This window comes from Tamandua tetradactyla, chromosome 9 (assembly GCF_023851605.1).
Source record: "Tamandua tetradactyla isolate mTamTet1 chromosome 9, mTamTet1.pri, whole genome shotgun sequence".
NCBI lineage: Eukaryota > Metazoa > Chordata > Mammalia > Pilosa > Myrmecophagidae > Tamandua > Tamandua tetradactyla.
The window spans coordinates 8,216,084-8,235,475 of NC_135335.1; the positions used below are offsets into that span (position 1 = coordinate 8,216,084).

A 19,392-nucleotide genomic window follows, 5' to 3' on the forward strand; every position below is an offset into this window, starting at 1 on the left:
CCCAACAGTCAGGCATACATAATGAGACCCCAATAAAAACTCTGGACACCTGAAGCCTGGAGAGCTTCCATGATTAGCAGCAGGCACTGCTGTGCAGGAGGCTGATGTGTTCCGACTCCATAGGAAAGGACATGGACGCTTGCTTTGAGAGCCCCCCAGACCTTGTCCTGTGCATCTCTTCTTTTGGCTTCTGTTTTGCTGCCTTTTTTGTGCTATAATAAAACTATAATTGTGCATGTAGTGCTTTCCTGAGTTCTGTGAGTCATTCTAGCAAATTACTGAACCTGAGGGGTTGTCAGTTGGTGACAAGGAGGTGAGACGTGAGGGTGGGCCTAGGGCCTCCCCTGGGGCAGGGGTCTGGAAGGCAGTCTTGCAGAGGGTCACCCTTAATCCGTGGAGTCTGGCCTGCCTCTGGGTAGAGTCAGGATTGAATTGTATTGGACTTTTCTGCACTATTATCTGTACTATTCTTATAATGTTTCAGTAAGTATGAAATTATTTTTTGTTAAAGAAAAGAACTTTTTGTGTAGAACAAGTACTTGATAAAAAAAAGTATAATCTGAAATTCCAATAAAATCATAATTGTAATATAAAATATAGCAGCAGCTCAACTGAGTTCAACTGGCTGGCCTGGGGTCTTTCTCAGACCCTCAGACCCCCAGCAGAGGCCCTCACTCCCTCACCTCAGCCATGTTGATGAGTCCCACAGCCAAGGTCTTGTAGCCCAAGATGGTCCGGTTCTTGTAACGCTTTCTCCTCTGCAACATGATCTGCAGCTTGTTGGCATCTCGCTTGAGGAAATGAGGGTACTACCAAGCATAAAACAGAGTCAAGCATGGTTAATAAGCAACTGGGTCCATAGTTGGTTCTGGTCCTGCTAGAGAGGACTAAATCTTTCTGTGCTTCAATTTCTCCCTTACGTAAAAAGGGGATAAGCAGGGAGTGAAAGAAACAGTCATTAAATTGCTGCTGGAGAGTGAGACTCTGCTTGGTGACCGGCTTCCATTCCACAACTCTGTCTCCATACATGTTCAGAAAACTGCCTCTCTCCTTGCCATCAGATCAAGTGTTTTCTCCATGAGTTTCAATTTGGCCTAATGGGATTATGATAAGATAGAGACATACTAGGAGAGATGAAGCAGAGGGGAGTGATGGTGATTACAACATGAGTAGAAAATGAGACAGAAGGGGGCTAACCCTGCTGTGGTGGATGCAGTGGTTTTTAAGGAGAGGCGATGCGGCTGAGTGGGGTAGGTGGACAGGGCAGAGTACACGGCTACCAGGGTCAACTAAGGAAAGGAAAAGGAAGAATGAGATATAATGTACTTTTCAGCAGCCTATCTGGGTTCTGCATGCTTATGATATCTGGCTAAGTAATTGCTTTGGCCCTCCAGGCAGGCAATAAAACCAGTAAGAAACTTTAAGAATAATTCATTCCAGCCCAAACTGGTTTATGGCTGTTCTTGGATGGAAGAAGTCTGCAGATCAGAGGACTGTTTTGGGACTAGACCGGATATGTCTTATTAGTGACCTAAGATCTAGCAGATTCTTACTTGAAGGGAGAAGGTTAATTGGAGCTCTGTTTCCACGAGTCCACTAGACGGAAGGATGATCTCGTTGGAGCGAAGAATCCTTTTGGAACCCTGAAACCAAGAAAGAAAAAAATGTTGAAACTGCATCACCAAAAATCGGGCTGAAAGAAACACCATGTTTGCAAACAATTTCAAAATGCCACAAAGATTTTTACCAGTCCAAATACCTCATCAGTCTTTGCTGTACCTGAGAGAACCAAACCACCACCATAGGTATGATTTCACATGTGTTAATGGCTCATGGGTCATAAAGTGTTTTCAAAAAAAAGGATTGATCACTTTTGAGTTTTTACAATGCTCCTGGGGAAGAGGCAGGCAGGTATCAGCAGTTCAAGGTGTGGTATAATCAATTGGTCACCTCAGCCTCCTTTTCTTCTACTCTCATCAACCCTTCAGCAGTACTGTCTCATCCTTGGACATTTTCACACCTGTTTTTTTTTTTTTTTTTTTCCTCCTCTCTCTCTTCTGGGAAGCTCTTACTTGCTTCAATATACAGCTAACCAACTTGCTTTTTGGGACTCAGCCTAGATATAATGTTTTTCTAGGAGACTCCCTTTTTCAAAAAAAATGTGTCTTGTCAGTATGAATCCTGGTGAATCAAAGACGATAAATAAATGTTGTTGACCAGAGTTGTCTAAGAACCACATAGCCAGTTTTAAAATTAGTAACAATAATAAAAGATTACAATATCCCAAGTTTTTAAGGAGGTAGTGAGATTCATTCATGGTTGAAGGCAAAGTAAATCAGGGCAACCATTTTAGTAAGTAGCCTGGAAATATACAAAATATTTACACTCAAATATTGTAACCCAAGTAAGAGAATTCTATGAAAATAATTTTAATTATTAGAGAAGTTGAAAGTTTTCAGAAAAATCATGCAGAAAATACAGAGTTCCCATACACCCACCCCCACTGTTAACATTATGCACTAGTGGGGAACCTTCGTTAAGGCCGAGGAGAGAATGTTATAACTGTAATATAAACTTCAGACCATGGTTTACATTAGGGTTAACTCTTTGTGTTGTATAGTCCCATGGTTGTTGTCTTTTAAAATTTTTATTCTAGTAATATATATACAACTTAAATGTCCCCTTTTCACTACATTCAGATATATAATTCAGTGCTGTTAACATTCAGTGTTGGGCTACCATCACGCCATCTGTTTCGGTTTGCTAAAGCTGCCAGAATGCAATATATCAGAAATGGACTGGCTTTTACAAAGGGGATGATTAGGCTACAAATTTACTGTTGGGCCATGAAAATGTCCAAATTAAGGCATCAACAAGGTGATACCTGGAGTCTGAAGAAAGGCTGCCAGCATCTGGAACATCTCTGTTAGCTGGGAAGGTATGTGGCTGGTATCTCCTGGTCCTTTGCTCACGGGCTGTGGTTGTTTTCAGCTTCTGATACCAGTGGCTTTCTATGTTAGCTCTCCAAGCATCTCCAAATGTCTGCGTCTTGGTTTCATCTCTCTACTCTCTGTGTCAGCTCTTTTAAGGACTCCAGTAAACTAATTAAGGCCCACCTTGAATGGGTGGGGTCACATCTCCCTGGAAATAATCTAATCAAAGGTCCTACCCAAACATCTCCATTACCCCAAATAGAAATTCAGTAAAAAATAAATTCCATTAAACTGTGAAAATATGGTAACTAATATATTACCATGAAAATTATGCCACCTTATATGTTTGCTATGTACTTTCATACAGTGCAGCAGTTCTTCGGGGGTGCATATGTCAAAATTATTTTGATAACAGTACTCAAGCAATATTTAATATTTGCCTTTTTCACTCTAGTTCTCTTGAGGTACTACAGTGGAGTCTTCCAAAGGCTATATTCCATGCAATGCTGCAAGATTGAATGTAGAAGCACATAGACTCCAGCTGCTTTCTATTAAGCCAGATAGTATAGAGACTTACAAATACGTAAAATGATCCAACACTTTCCACTATTTTGTTTTGTTTTGGAAATTTTAGTAATTTTCATAAAAATATATAGTAGGCAGAGTCGAGAGGTTATCCTGGAGGTTATTCTTATGCATCAAGTAGATATCATCTTGTTATCCAAGATGTAATGCAGAGGCTGGAGGGACCTGCCTGAAAATGTGGAGCTGTGTTCCAGTAGCCATGGTTCTTGAGGATGATTGTATAATGATATAGCTTTCACGATGTGACTGTGTGATTATGAAAACCTTGTGTCTGATGCTCCTTTTATCTACCTTGTCAACAAAGGAGTAGAACATATGGAATAAAAATAAATAATAGGGGGAACAAATGCTAAAATAAATTTAGTTTGAAATGCTAGTGATCAGTGAAAGTGAGGGGTAAGGGGTATGGTAGGTATAATCTTTTTTTTTTCTTTCCTGTGTTCGTTTTATTTCTTTTTCTGTTGTCTTTTTATTTCTTTTTCTGAATTAATGCAAATGTTCTAAGAAATGATGAATATGCAACTAAGTGATGATATTGTGAATTACTGATTATATATGTTGATGTTTTATTTGGTTTCTTAATTTTTTAATTAATAAATTAAAAAAAATGATTGGAACTATCAACTAGTTCCATCCCCCTATTCCTTATTATCAATAGCCCCTTCTAACATGAAAAAGTGGGAGAAAGATCAAAGATGATGATGGAGTTATACAGAGAAGGTAGGGTTTAACAAATAAGGGTGAGTGCTAATCACTATATTGATATTCTTTTAGTGTCTAGTATCTTAGAACAGCTAGAAGTAAAAACCTGAAATTGTGGAATCATAACCCACAACTCTGAAACCTGTTCTACAACTAATTGTTAAAATGTGCTTTGAAATTTATGGCTTTTTTGTGTATATGGTATGTTTTACACAAAAAAAGAAAAAAAAGTTGATTGTGATGATAAATGCAAAGTTATATGATGATATTGTGAACTATTAATTGTACACTTTGGATTATTACATGGTATATGGATATATAATACATACATAAATAAAAATTAAAAAATTAAAAAAATATATATAGTAGGCTTATCAGTATTTAAAAATAATGAATAAATATTTCAAAACTGTCTACATTCTAATCTCTAAGATGATAACTATCACTATATGTAACCCATGTAAACAAAAGCTCTTCGGGATCCACAATAATTTTTTATTTTTGCATGGGCAGGCACCAGGAATCGAACCCGGGTCTCCGGCATAGCAGCCAAGAACTCTGCCTGCTAAGACGCCGTGGCCTGCCCATCCACAATAATTTTAAACATTATAAAGGGGTTCTGGAGACAAAAAGTTTGAGAAAACCTGACATAGGATACTGCACTTAATTTTCCCACAACCCTATTTCTTAGAAGGCTTAAGTAACAATCAGAGTTCACACACAGCTCTTCTAGTGTAGGATAATTCGTAAGGCCACATTCTACAAATACCCATTTGTGTTAGTCAGAGTCTAAACAGAATCAACAGGTGAGATCTGTACATATGAGGTTTATAAAGGTGTCTCATGCAACTGTGGGTATGGAAGAGTCCAAAATCCATAGGGCAGGCTGTGAAGTTGGCATTTCCAATGACACGTCTGGAAAAACTCCATAGGAGAGGCTCACTAGCTGAAAAAGCAGTGAAAATGTCTCTCTTCTTCCTTAACAGCCTTCAACTGACTGGATTATCTCATTGTGGGAGACATGCCTTAGTATATGGCAGATGTAATCAGTCACAGATGCAATCAACTGACTTGATGATTTAATATACCAGTCTTTGGGTTTATCCACCAGCCACAAAATATCCTTGCAGCAGACAACTGGGCATAATCACTTGGCTAAATTGACACCAGAATTGAACTATCACAGTCCACCCCTTGTCAACATATCACCTTGAAACACCTTAATTTCCAAACAGAACACTATAACAGACATAGGTTTCATCATGTAATACTCAACTGCCGTGTGTACAAATGGAAACACACTACATCTCTCCAGAATAGGGTGCAACTCTGTAGATAACATTCACTCTTAAACTTCATATCCCATGACTTGAATACCATAACATGAACAATACAACTTATGTCATATGATAAGAGGAAAACAAGATATTTACTTGTGCAAACATACTCAGAACAGGGGGAAATATTCACACAATCACAGTCTTTGTTTCTGTAACTGGTCACATGGTTATAGTTCATATTAATCACTACCTTCTTCTACTATCCATTTCACATTTCCTTTACCTTCAGCAAGCACTGCAGCTGGCCGTGGTTCAAGTTTCTGGGACACTGATAGTCCTGCCTGCATTGAGTCGTTGCAGTTTTCCATTGACTTTAATCATAGGGCATAGTACTACAAAGAGACACCCTTGGGGATCTCCTGTATTCTAGGAAATCTTTTCTTTACCTTCATTGTGTAGTTGCAGTCCTATTTCCCCTTGATGGTCTGGATCAGTAACCTCAGACAGAACAGTAATTCTCTTTTGTGCATGTTGATTCAGTGGCATGAGAAGCCCAAAATGGCAAGGAGGCAGTCTTAACTTCTAGTTCAATGGAATCATTGTTGTGCTTCCCAGAAGGAGCACTCTTCCTTCTGGAACTAAGTCTTGTAGACCAGCAGAGCTTAAGGTTTAGGGGACAGGAAGCAAAAATTTTCCTAGTAGATCACTAGGGGTGATAGTGAGTGGTACCACTCCAGCCACATTATCTTCTCTTTCCCAGCCCAGAGCTATGGTCTCTTGGGGAGTTTCCTATAGTCAGCTGACTGAGAAAGAGAAAACTCCCTGGTTTACAGATGGTTCTGCGTGATACATAGGGACCACCTGGAAGTGGACAGCTGTAGCACTACAACCTCATCTGGAATGTCCTTAAAAGGCAGTGATGAGGAGAATCCTCCCAGTGAGCAGAACTTCGAGCAGTGCACATGGCTGTTCATTTTGTTTGGAAGAAGAACTGGCCAGAGGTGAATTTATATATTGACTCCTGGGCTGTTACTACTGGTTTCGCTGGATGATCAGCGATTTAGAAGGAGCATGATTGGAAAATTGGTGACAAAGGGGTCTGGAGAAAGTCTATGTGGATAGACTTTTCTGAGCGGGCAAAGAACTTGAAGATATTTGTGGCCTATGTGAATGCTTACCAGAGGGTGATTTAAACAGAGGGAGGTTTTAATAATCAATGGATAAGATGATCTGTCCTGTGGATAGAAATCATCCTTTTTCCTCTGACACTCCTGCCATTGCCCAGTGGGCTTATGAACAAAGTGGGCTTATGCATGGGCTCAGCAACATGGACTTCCACTCACCAAGGCCGACCTGGCTACGGCCACTGCTGAGTGCCCAATCTGTCAGCATCAGAGACCCACACTTAGTCCCTGATATGGCACCATTCCCTGAGTGCCAGGTTGATTACACTGGACCACTTCCATCATGGAAGGGGCAGAGATTTGTTCTAAGTGGAATAGACACACACTCCAGATATGGGACTGCATTCCCTGCATGCAATGCTTCCACAGAAACTATCATCTGTGGACTTATGGAATGCCTTATCCACAATCATGGTATTCCACACAGCATTGCTTCTGATCAAGGAACCCACTTCACAGTAAATGAAGTACGGGAATGAGCACATACTCATGGAATTCTCTGGTCTTTCCATGTTCCCCATCATCCAGAGGAGCTGGGTTGGTAAAACATTAGAATGGCCTTTTGAAAACTCAGTTATGATGCTAACTAGGTGGCAATATTTTGCAGGGCTGGGGTGATGTTCTCTAGGAGGCTGTGAATGCTCTGAATCAGAATCCACTGTATGGGGCTGTTTCTCCCATAGCCAGGATCCACTGCTCTTAGAAACATTTACGTCTTTTGTATGGAGCCTTCAGCTCATCCCTTTCCCTCATCACTGTATCCAGCGTACCTAACAATAATCAACCAAGATCATCATACCTCTTATTTCAAAAAAACTCTGTAAAGGTGTCAAAAACATTATCACTCAGAGCCTTGCCTTACATAAGCATACAATTAACAGAATTTAATGGTGATATTTTGAGTATCTTTTTTGCCAACTCACTCCATGGACTGTCAGTGCCATTTTGATTACTGGAAACAGAGTCATTAGTGCATCTGAGTCTAGTCAGAGTAGAAAACCAATTGTAAAAACCCATTTTTAAGATTCTGTTTTTTAAGAACCCCACTCCTGGTACCAAGCTGTGTTAGTCAGGGTTTTCTAAAGAAACAGAACCAAAAGGAGGTATCTGTAAATGTGAGATTTATAAAGGTGTCTCACACAACCATGGGAATGGAAGAGTCCAAGATCCATAGGGCAGGCTGTGAAGGTGGCAGTTCCAATGAAGGGTCTGGACGAACTGCACAGGAGAGGGTTGCTGGCTGAAAAAGTGGTGAAAACATCTCTCTTCTCCCTTAAAAGCCTCTGGCTGAATGGATTATCTTGTTGTGGGAGAGGCACTTTAGCTGATGGCAGATGTAATCAGCCACGGTGCAATCAACTGACTGATGATTTAGAACCAGCTTTCTGGTTTATCCATCAGCCAAGAAATACCCCTGCAGCAATGGTCAGACCAGGGCCTGCCTGACCAAACAACTAGAGATTATTACTTGGCTAAGTTGACACCAGAATCTAACCATCACACCATTCATCTCCTCTCCCCCCACATTGAAATCTATGTGGGCTTGTGTGGCATTACAGACAAAAGTGGCATAAAAAGCTGCACAACTGATATTTAAGTAGAAATTACAAGGATATGGAAGACTTCTGGTCCATGATTGGGGTACATATGTACATGATTATATGGCATATCTATGTAGGCGAAAGTTGTGGTTGGCATGACTGCAATGTGAACTATTCGTGGTTTGAGGTGGGTGTAGGTGAAAGAGGAGTGAAACTAGGGTCAAAAAATGTTATAGTTAAGCACGAATGGTAACACTTGCTATTAAACACAAGTTGTAATATTAGACTTTTGTTTAATAAAAAATTACGTGATAGATTATTTTCTATAGAAGAAATTGTAATCTAACAAATTTAACTCTGAAAAAAATAGTTGGGTTAGACTATTCTTAAATTATAAAAAGCAATCAGCAGGGCAGTGCAATGGTGACTCAGTGGCAGAATTCTTGCCTGCCATGCCAGAGACCTGGATTCAATTCCTGGAGTCTCACATGCCAAAAAAAAAAAAAGCGATCAGCAGAGGGCCTAAGGAATGCCAGCAAATTTATATAAATTGTTTTTTCTTTTTACTGTTCATGGTTTATCTGGTGTTTTAGATAATATGACACTTGGATAGTTGGCTGCATTGTTCATAGGTAGACCATTTTGTTTTTTACATTACATGGCAGTGTATACTATTTTGATACATTTGGTACAGAAAATAAGATCCTGTAGAACAGTTATGCATAAGACACGCAACGTTGAATTTACACATTGGAGTCCAGGATGTTGACTGATTGAGGGGAAAGAAGTTGGACTAGGTATGTCGGATGAAGGAACCAGAAGGTATATAACACACAGTAATCATTTAGTCTTCTGGTTTGAAAGGCAACTGCAGCATGTGCTATATTGGCACTGGTGCCTCAGATATGAACTATTTTATACTAACCAGTTTGGGACTACCCTAGATATTTAATATCTCCAGCATCAGGATATAGCTGTAAGGTTTTATGGGCCATTCCTCCTTCTAATTTTAAGAAATTGATGTTTTCCCTAGGTCATCTTAATAGCACTACTTTAATAAAAAATTAGATAAAAAGGACAACATGTATAACCCCCAACTAAAATCCTGTTGTAACCTAGACAGTGAGGTAGTACAACATTATAAGACTTTAAAATTGCAGCTCTCTTTGGATCCTCCAAAGTGTATCTGCATTCTTCTTCAAAATAGGCCTCTTCTTCAGGAGTCAGAGTCACCTTGACAATGCCTGAGATTCCATTCTGTCCCAAGATACAAGGAACACTAAGGAAGATGTCATTTTTTATTCTATAGAATAAAATCCAGGAAACTGGATGTACCCACCTAAGATTTTTCATTACATTTTCTGCCAAATCTGCCACACACAGCCCAATGGTCCAGGAGGTATAACCCTTCAGTTTGATCACCTCATAAGCACTGCCAATCACCTGTTTGTGAATCTCTTCCCATTGTTCCTTATCAGCATCAGTGCCTAAATTAGGGTGCGTATTTCCCAAGAGACCCCAGCAACATTCACTCTGCTCCATAGAGGCACACTAGAGTCTCTATGCTCCCCAAGGACCCAGCCCTGACAGCTCAGTGGGTGAATTCCCAGCCTCTCCCCCATTAGGTAACGGAACCGGGATGAATTCAGATTGTAATCACTTCCAATAACATGAGTTTTTGGAAAGCCACTTATTTTTCCAAGCCAAATAGGTCAAGATATTCATTAGACTGGAAACAATAACCAAGTTACAGTTCAGGCTGTATTTTACAACATTAGGAATGATGAATTTAAATACGTTCACTGTTCTAGCTTGCTAGCTGCCAGAATACAACACACCAGAGATGGATGGATTGACTTTTAATAAAAGGGGATTTATTTCGTTAGTTCTTCAGAGGAAATGCAGCAAGCTTTCAACTGAGGTTCTTTCTTATGTGGGAAGGCACAGGGTGATCCCTGCAGGCCTTCTGTCCAGGCCTCTGGGTTCCAACTACTTTCCCTGGGGTGATTTCTTTGTGTATCTCGAAAAGCCTGGGCTGAGCTGCATGTGCTGAGATGAGGTATGCTGAGCTGTTTGGGCTGTGCTATGTTGAGCTCTCTCGTTTAAGCACCAGCCAATTAAATCAAACATCATTTGTTGCAGCAGGCACGCCTCCTAGCTGACTGCAGATGTAATCAGCAACAGATGAGGTTCACATGCCTTTGGTTCATGTCCACAGCAATATAATTGGGCACTATCACCCGGCCAAGTTGACAACTGAATCTAACTACCACATATCCACCCCCTGTCAACTTGGCAACTACACGCATCACCTTAAACAATATTAAGGTGCAAAAAATTCTCTTCTAGCTGTGGACCTATGAATCTCAAAACACATTATCTGGTGCCAACATGCAAAGGAGGATGGTCACAGGATACAGCTTTTCATTTCCATAGGGAGAAACTGGAAGGAACACAAGAGTCACAAGGCCCAAACAACTGGACAAAAAGGGACACAAAAGGGACAAACTGGAGTTTGCAGAGTGAGAACCATGGAAGCTCGAGTCTAAAGCCAGGAGAACCTGGCTGCCACCACATGGAGGGGTTGAGTGTGTGCCCTGGAGAAGGCAGAGAGCCCGGTGTGACCCCAATGCTTACAGAGGGTGGAGCCGAGAAAAAGGTGATTGCCCCAATGTTCCCCAAGGTTGCATTTGGAGAGAGGCAGGCCTCTGTGTAGGCCCTTGGAAAGGGTGGGACTGCCGCTTTCAGAAGCCCTGAAGATAAATGACTCCCAGACTTTGAAATCTAATGGACTTTGCCCTGCAGGTTATCAAAACTGTATGGGTCCAGTGATCCCTGTGTTCCTTCCTCCCCATGATATATATCCTATGAATGTTCCTCCTTTGTATGTTGGCAACAAATGACTTGTCTTGGGTATTTACAGGCCCAAAGCCAGAGGATAATTTTGCCTTAGAACAGACCATGATTGTAACTAACTTTGAGATTTTGTACTGGTTTTAACCTTGCATTGTATTTGTAATGTTACTGAAATGGTTTAAGCTTCTCTGATATCGTTATGGAATGAATGTATTTTATACGTGGAAAAACATGTCCTTTTTAGGGTCCAGAGGGTGGAATATGCTGGTTTGAAAGGATGTATGTCCCCTAGAAAAGCCATGTTTTAATCTAAATCCCATTTCATAAAGGCAGAATAATCCCTATTCAATACTGTATGTTTGAAACTGTAATCAGATCATCTCCCTGGAGATGTGATTTAATCAAGAGTGGTTGTTAAACTGGATTAGGTGAGGACATGTCTCCACCCATTTGGGTGGGTCTTGATTGGTTTCTGGAGTCCTATAAAAGAGGAAATATCTTGGAGAAAAAAAGGACATTCAGAGACAGCAGAGAAGAATGACATAGTCACAAGAAGCAGGGAGCCCACAAGGCAACAACTTTTGGAGATGAAGAAGGAAAACACCTCCCGAGGAGCTTCATGAAATAGGAAGCCAGGAGAAAAAGCTAGCAGGTCATGCCTTGCTTGCCATGTGCCCCTCCAGTTGAGAGAGAAACTGTGACTGTGTTCGCCATGTGCCTTCTCACTTGAGAGAGAAACCCTGAACTTCATAGGCCTTCAAGTCTATGGACATTTCTATAGACTTGTTGTCTCAGCCTTAGAACTGTAAAGTAGCAACTTATTAAATTCCCCTTTTTAAAAGCCATTCCGTTTCTGGTATATTGCATTCTGGCAGCTAGCAAACTACAACATTCACGTTACACTGAAATTAATATGGCTTTCTCCCTCTTGCTGACGTGTTCCAGCTGTGATGATAACCAGCTTGGAGTCTGCAGTCACATTATAGTCTTTGCAGAGACAATTCTTGGTGTTCTTAGGAAAAGGCTGCTGTGTTGGAGATCCATCATCTCTCCCTTCAAATTGTGTTCTCTGACGTCAACAAGCACAAATTCATCTGCCAATTCCTTCATTAAGATACTGACGGGTAATTTCCAAAAGCTCTTTTTTGACCTCTGATTGTTAGTATCTGCAACAATTTCTTCTTGTTTCATTGATGTAAGACGATGTCCTATAATGATAGTATTCTTTACAATTCATAGGAAGTTTTCTTTAAACTCTGTGTTAGCCTCTCTGTTTCTTCTGGATTCTTTTAAAAATGTATTTTGTTTTTCTTTCATATTGGATGCTTTCCTCAAATATCTGGTCATCTGTCATTCTTAGTTTATGTTTATATGTGAAGAAAGGATGCTCAAATGTGGGAAGAGAAACTCAGACAAGAAACTTATATCCTTTTTTTTCTACTGCTGTACCCCTAGCTCCCAAAATAATGCTGGCAAAGAGATGGATAGTCAACAAAAATACACTGAACTCTTCCAAAGGAAAACTAGGTTACATATCGTGAAGCAGGATTAGAAAGCTCCAGAACCAGAAGGAAGTCCTTATGAGCCAACTGAGCCATGCTGCCTGTCTGTAATATTATTTCCATAAGCTGGGCATGTATTGTCTAGTTCTCTACCTTCCCTAAGGACTTGCAATTTTCTTGTAATTGTCCACTTTACCCATTTACAGTAAGTGACAGACCCTAGGGCTTTAGAAGTTTTGATTCTCTTTCTCCAAGATATAATACACATATCATCCTATTTCTTGCCTTTAGTGGATGCATCTGTGAATAAGCAGGAGATGCATTTCCTTTTCATTTTCCCAAGTTTCTATTTATTTTTTGCTTTTTAAAACTATACATTAATTACTTTAAAGTAAACACCATACATTTGGAAAGGAAAAAAAAGATACTGACAGCACAGGCCATACCAACAGCACGGACCCCAACAACTGTTATCTCTTTCTGAAGGGTCTGTTCTTCCTTAAGAAGATTCTGAATCAGCTGATCCTTGGGAGTTGCCACTTTAGACTTGGAATGGAAGGAACAGGGAATGCATGCTGAGCTGGCAGCTGTACTCAGAGACATAAAATTTACTTAAAAAAATTTTAAATATAGAGAAGTGCTCAGGTCTTAAGAACACAGACTGATGAGCTGATAAATGATTACATACATGGAATCCACCCCACATCAAAATAAAGAACATTTCTATCACTCCAGAAAGATCCCTCGTGATGCTTCCCAGTCAATCCTCAACACTAACGCAAGGCAAGCCCTGTCCTGGTTTCTTTCACTATAGATTAGTGTTGCTTATTCTAAAATTCCACAAAAATAGAATCATACAGTATGTACCATTCTAGGCTGGTTTCTTTTGCCCAATGTAATGACTGTGAGGTTCATGCAGGTTGTTTTGTGCATCGGTAGTTCATCTCTTTTTATTCCTTTTTATTGCTGAGTAGATGCAATCTACAGAGATGCAACCTTTAAAGCGCCCGGTAGCTTCCGCTGGGTCAGCGCCGTGAGGGTCCGGCTCCTGCGTCGTAGCCACGCGGTCAGTTGTGCGCCCGAGTGGCCTAACTCCCTTCCTAGACCGCGCCGCCGCCATATGCGCAGACTAGGCCGCACCTGTGCCGCAGGTGGCCTCTTGAGACACCTACCCTACTTCTCCTGTGGCCAGGTGGTGCAGGGCTGCGGTCATGGATCCAAGCAGCTGGGCATCCCTACTGCTAACTTTCCTGAACAAGTAATTGATAGTCTTCCAACTGATCTATCCACTGGCATTTATTATAGTTGGGCCAGGGTTGGAAGTGGAAATGTCCATAAGATGGTGGTGAGCATAGGATGGAAGTCATACCGCAAGAATACGAAAAAGTCCACGGAAACTCACATCATACATACCTTCAAAGAGAATTCTATGGGGAAATGCTCAGTGAAGCCATCGTTGGCTACCTCAGACCAGAAAAACACTTTGATTCTTTAGAATCATTTATTTCAACAATTCAAGGTGATATTGAAGAAGCTAAGAAACGACTAGAATTACCAGAACACTTGAAAGTAAAAGAAGACAATTTCTTCCAGGTTCTTAATAGCAAATTAATGAGTGGCCACAGCTGAGAAAATCTCTTATTTATTCATTCACTGCTTTCTTGTATTTCACTGCTCATAACTACCCAGTCTCATGTTGGTGATATTTTCAAAATCATTTTCCTATAGCTGTGAATTAAACAGTACAATGTAATTACTATATTTGTGCTTCAGCTGTTAAATTAAACCCATCATGCCCAAGTAATAAAAAGATTTCATTTAAAAATCAAAAGTGTTTTTATGTAATATGGTAATTAAAAACTCAAAGCATTCTAAAATGTATGACTTAGAAAGGTCTTAAGTTTCCTATGATGGAAATAAAACATATATATAATGGGTAAAAAGTTTGAGATGAAGCATGATTCTTAAAATACCAGTATGTACGTAGGTACCTGTATAGCATGTGCTGCTAAGCAGAGAGGCTTGTAGAAGTAAATGCATTAAACAAAGGTTTGGTAGTCTATTATAAGCCTAAGAGGAAAAAATCCAGACATTGTATTTTTCATAATTGTGCATTGATTTTTTTACGTTAATATAGTTTATTATAGAGATGAAGACTTGTGAAATTTCATTTCAGTCATTTCCTTCATGAGATGAAGTCATTGTACTCTGCTCCATTTTTACATAAACCTGCCTCAAGTCTAAATGGTCTTGACTTTCTTCCACTTTTTTTTGTTTTGTAATATATTTTAAGTCAAAGAAAAATCTGTAGTTTCCAAATCTGTAGTTCTTGTTTTTGTGTTGGACAACATTTTTCTCCTTAAGAGGAGATACTCTTGTTCTTCAGCTTTGTTTTTGATGGGTTTTTTTTCTTTAAACAGTTGTCAGTGTCAACTTTTCCATTTAGGTTAGCTGACAACTGCACACTCGGGAGACTGAATCTACCTTTACCATTACATCCTTTCACGATATGAACAGTGATGGCCATGCATATCTGCATTGTACTTTTAGAAGAAAAAAAAACTTCTGTAGGTTTAAGATTTAGCTGAACATATAGCAGTTCATTTATATATACCAGTGTCTTAAAGAACACAAAATTCTTGGGACTCCTCTCCCCTGAAAGTATTTAAGAGCCAGTTCAACTATGGAAGAGCTTGAAAGTTCATTTATTTTTCATGTAATCACGTGCCTGAAAAAATCTAAACTTTGTAGTTGTATATGTTCAATGCCAGACTGAAGAGTGTCTGTAGCTTGAGAGAAAAGCATAAAAAAATTCTAGTTAAGTCTTTATCGCATACATTTTCCTTCCTGCTACCTATGTGATTTTTGACTGTTTGAATCTTTGTTTATAAAGGGAGAAATTTGAAATTGATATTTGGGAAATTAAGTTTACAGATTGCTTTGGGTCTCTGAAATACTACATTGTATCATTTTTCACTTTAGCACTGGATTTGCTGGAAAGGAGGAACAGTATATAGAAGGTAAATTTAAAGATGAAAACAACTCATTATAAATCAGTTTCCCTAATCTGCATAAGTGAATTAGAATAAAGTATATAGAAAAACATCTAAAGTCACATTGGATTATTGGGAAATACGGATAAATTCAGTTGGTTATATTTTACAATATGGTGTATGACTGTGGCAAACAGCAGTATGTGGCATTTTTCATTTATCTATCAAAAAATTTAGAAAATGTAATTTAATGTTAGAAACAAAATACTCGAACAACAAAAAATAATTTATTCTATAAATACAGTGCATTTTGTTTATCCGTTCTCCCGTCGCTAGATATCTATGACTGAGTTGTTTCCAGTTTTTGGTTACTAAGACTAAAGCTGCTCTGAACACGCTCGTACAAACCTTTGTGTGGACACATGTCTTAATTTTTCTTGGGTAAAGACCTTGGAGTGGAATCTCTGGATCGTGGGGTGGGTACGTGTTTTATTTTGTGAGAGACTGCTAGACCAATTTCCAAAGTGGGGGTACCATTTTACACCCCAACCAGCAGTGTTTGAGAGCTCCAGTGGCTCCACATCTTCACCCACATTTGGTGGGCAGTTCTTGATTCATGGACATGTAGTAGAATATTACTGTGGTTGCAATTTGCATTTCCTTAATGACTAATAACGTTGAGCGCATTTTCATCAGTTTATTGGTCATTTGTAGATCTCCATTTGTGAAGTGCCTAGTTAGCCTCTATGCCCATTTAAAAAAATTACATTTTTTTGTCTTATTAATGAGTTATAATAGTTTTATATAAGTTATTTGCCAGATACATGTATGGTGGATAATTTCTTGCCTATTCTTTTTCTTAATCGTATCTTTTTTTCCCTAACTTTTTCAAATTTATCAGATATAAAAATGATACAAACTCCATACAGAGAACTCCAACATACCCCTTTCAATACTGAGATCCACTAATTTTAAAAATTTTGTCACATGTGCCTTATCATTCTATCTATCTATGTATCTATTTATCAATCCATTTTCTGGACCCTTGATTGTAGGTTGTATAAATTATGCTTCTTGAACACTTAATACTGCCAGGCACATTACCTGAGAACAAGGACATTCACTTACACAACCACCTGACGTGCAGTTATCAAGTTCAAGAAATTTAACACTATATAAAGCTTACTGTCTATATTCCAATTTTTTCATATGTCCCAATAATGTTCCTTTGAGCTTTTTCTCCTCCCTTGTTAGATCCCATCCAGGATCATGTATTGCATTTTATTGTCATTATTATCTTTAGTTGCTTAAAAAAAAAAGCTGTAGTAATTGTGTGCACACACACAGACACGCACATACAGATTATCTATATAACATAAATTTGCCCATCTCAACCACTCCCAAGCATACCATACAATGGGATTTGACACATTCACAATACTGCAGTATCCTCACACTTTCCATTACTAAAACTTTCCCATTTCCCCAAACAGAAACTCTACACCCATTATGCATTAATTCCCCATTTCCCCTTGCCCTGACCCCCACTCCTGGTAGCCTGTCTCCTAATTTCTGTCTCTATGAGCTTCACATATTCTCCAATATTTTCTTTGTAGTTACGGTGGCACTTAATTTAACATGCCAAACCGATAACAATCTCATTTATTTTGATACCAGATTAACCTCAATAGCATACCAAACTATGCTCCTGTACTCCTCTATCCCCCTACCTTTAAGTAGTTCTTATCACAAATTACTTATTTATAACTCATGAGTACAATACCACTGATTTATCATTACATTTTGTGAATTTCCCTTTTAGATCCTTTAGGAAGAATGTAGTTACAAACCAAAAATACAATAGTACCAGCATTTATTTTACCAGTGTCATTATGCTCAGCAGAGATCTTTATTTGAGCTATTGTCTACTGCCCTTTCCTTTCAACCTGTAGAGCTCTCTTTAGCATCTCTAGTAGGTGGGTCTAGTGCTGACAAAACTCCCTCAGCTATTGTTTATCTAGGAATGTCCTCATCTCTCGCTCTCTCTCTTTTTCTTTTTACTTTGTGTATGGCTTCTTTCTTTTTTCTGAGCCACTGTATTTTTTTTTAATTTTAATTTTTTAATTGACAAACCAAAACAACATACAAACATGAATTTTATTTTTTAATTATTATTATTACTTTTAACACTTGTTCCCTCTATTATTTATTTATTTTTAATCCATATTTTTTACTCATCTGTCCATACCATAGATAACAGGAGCATCAGACACAAGGTTTTCACAATCACAGTCATATTGCAAAACCTGTATCATTATACATTTGTCTTCAAGAAACATGGCTACTGGAACACAGCTCTACAATTTTAGGTACTTCCCTCTAGCCTCTCTAATACACCTTAAACTAAAAAGAGAATATCTATATAATGTGAAAAATAACCTCCAGGATAACCTCTTGATTCTGTTTGAAATCTCTTAGCCACTGACACTTTATTTTGTCTCATTTCTCTCTTCCCCCTTTCGATCAAGAAGGTTTTCTCAATACCTTGATGCTGAATCCCAGCTCATTCTAGAATTTCTGTCTCACGTTGCCAGGGAGGTTACACCCTTCGGAGTCATGTCCCACATAGAGAGGGGGAAGGCAATGTGTTTGCTTGCTGTGTAGGTTGAGAGAGAGAGATAGGCCACATCTGAGCAACAAAAGAGGTTCTCTGGGGGACTCTTAGGCCTAATTTTAAGTAGGCTTAGCCTATCCTTTGTGGGGATGTTTCATATGAACAAACCCCAAGATTAAGGTGAGCCGACATATTTTTAATATGCTGTGTGAATAAATGTCTCTCTCTCTTTTTTTTGACTTTTTATAAAGGAGATTTACTAAGTTACAAATTTATAGTTCTAAGTTTATAAAAATGTCCAAACAAAGGCATTCAGAGAAAGATACTTTGACTCAAGAAAGGCCAGAGGCATCTGCATCTTCTCTGTCAGTTGGGAAGTCATGTGACTGACGTCTGCTGGTCTTTTAGCTTCTGGTTTCAAACAGCTTCCCCAGGGGTATTTTCTTTCTGCATCTCCAAACATCTCTGTCTGTGCTGGCTCTGAGATTTTTCCAAGGTTCACACAATCTCTCACTTTTGAAAGACAGTTTTGCAGTTATAGAATTCTTGGTTGGAAAATTTTTGTTTTCAGCACTTTAAATATGTCACCCCACTGCCTTCTTGTTTCCATGGTTTCCAATGAGAAATCAGCATTTAAACTTATTAAGGTTCTCTTGTACGTGACATGTTGCTTCAGTCTTGTGGCTTTCAGAATCCTCTCTTTATTTGTGGCATTTGTCTATTTCATTCTATTATGCCATGGTGTGTGTATATTTGGGTTGATCCTGTTTGGACTTTGGATATGTATATTGGATCTTGGATATGTATTTTCATGTCTTTCATTAAATTTGGGACATTTTCAGCTATTTTATTATATCTTTGACCATTTTCTCTCTTTCTTTTTTTCTTATCCTTCTGGGAATCCTACAATGCATTTACTGATATGCTAGATGGTGCCCTACAGGTCTCTCAGGCTCTGTTTACTTTTCTTCATTTCTTCTTCTTTCTGCAACTCAGACTGAACAATTTAAAATTTTTTTTATCTTTAAGTTCACTGATTCTTTCTCTGGCCACCTCCAATCTGTTGTTGAACCCTTCTAGGTAATATACGATTTCTATTACTGTGGTCTTCAGCTCTGTTTGGCTTCTTTTCATAATTTCCATCTCTCTACTGATATATCTTTGCATTCATCTGTCGTTTTCCTAATTTACTATAGTTAAGA

General features: G+C 38.9%; 1 protein-coding gene and 2 pseudogenes across 3 annotated transcripts in view; 1 reads left to right on the forward strand and 2 right to left on the reverse strand.

The window, feature by feature from the left end:
• Positions 1-19,392, reverse strand: part of PACS1 (phosphofurin acidic cluster sorting protein 1) — a 179,439-nt gene that overhangs the window by 26,967 nt on the left and 133,080 nt on the right. For all 3 annotated transcript variants that reach the window (XM_077115650.1, XM_077115651.1, XM_077115652.1), the window contains exons 3-4: positions 1,554-1,643; positions 684-809 (exon numbers count right to left, since the gene is read on the reverse strand). In XM_077115650.1, the coding sequence (XP_076971765.1) occupies positions 684-809; positions 1,554-1,643 (216 nt within the window). The remainder of the gene's footprint in view (positions 1-683; positions 810-1,553; positions 1,644-19,392) is intronic.
• Positions 4,553-11,972, reverse strand: LOC143646572 (L-lactate dehydrogenase A chain pseudogene; annotated as a pseudogene).
• Positions 13,704-14,212, forward strand: LOC143646304 (riboflavin kinase pseudogene; annotated as a pseudogene).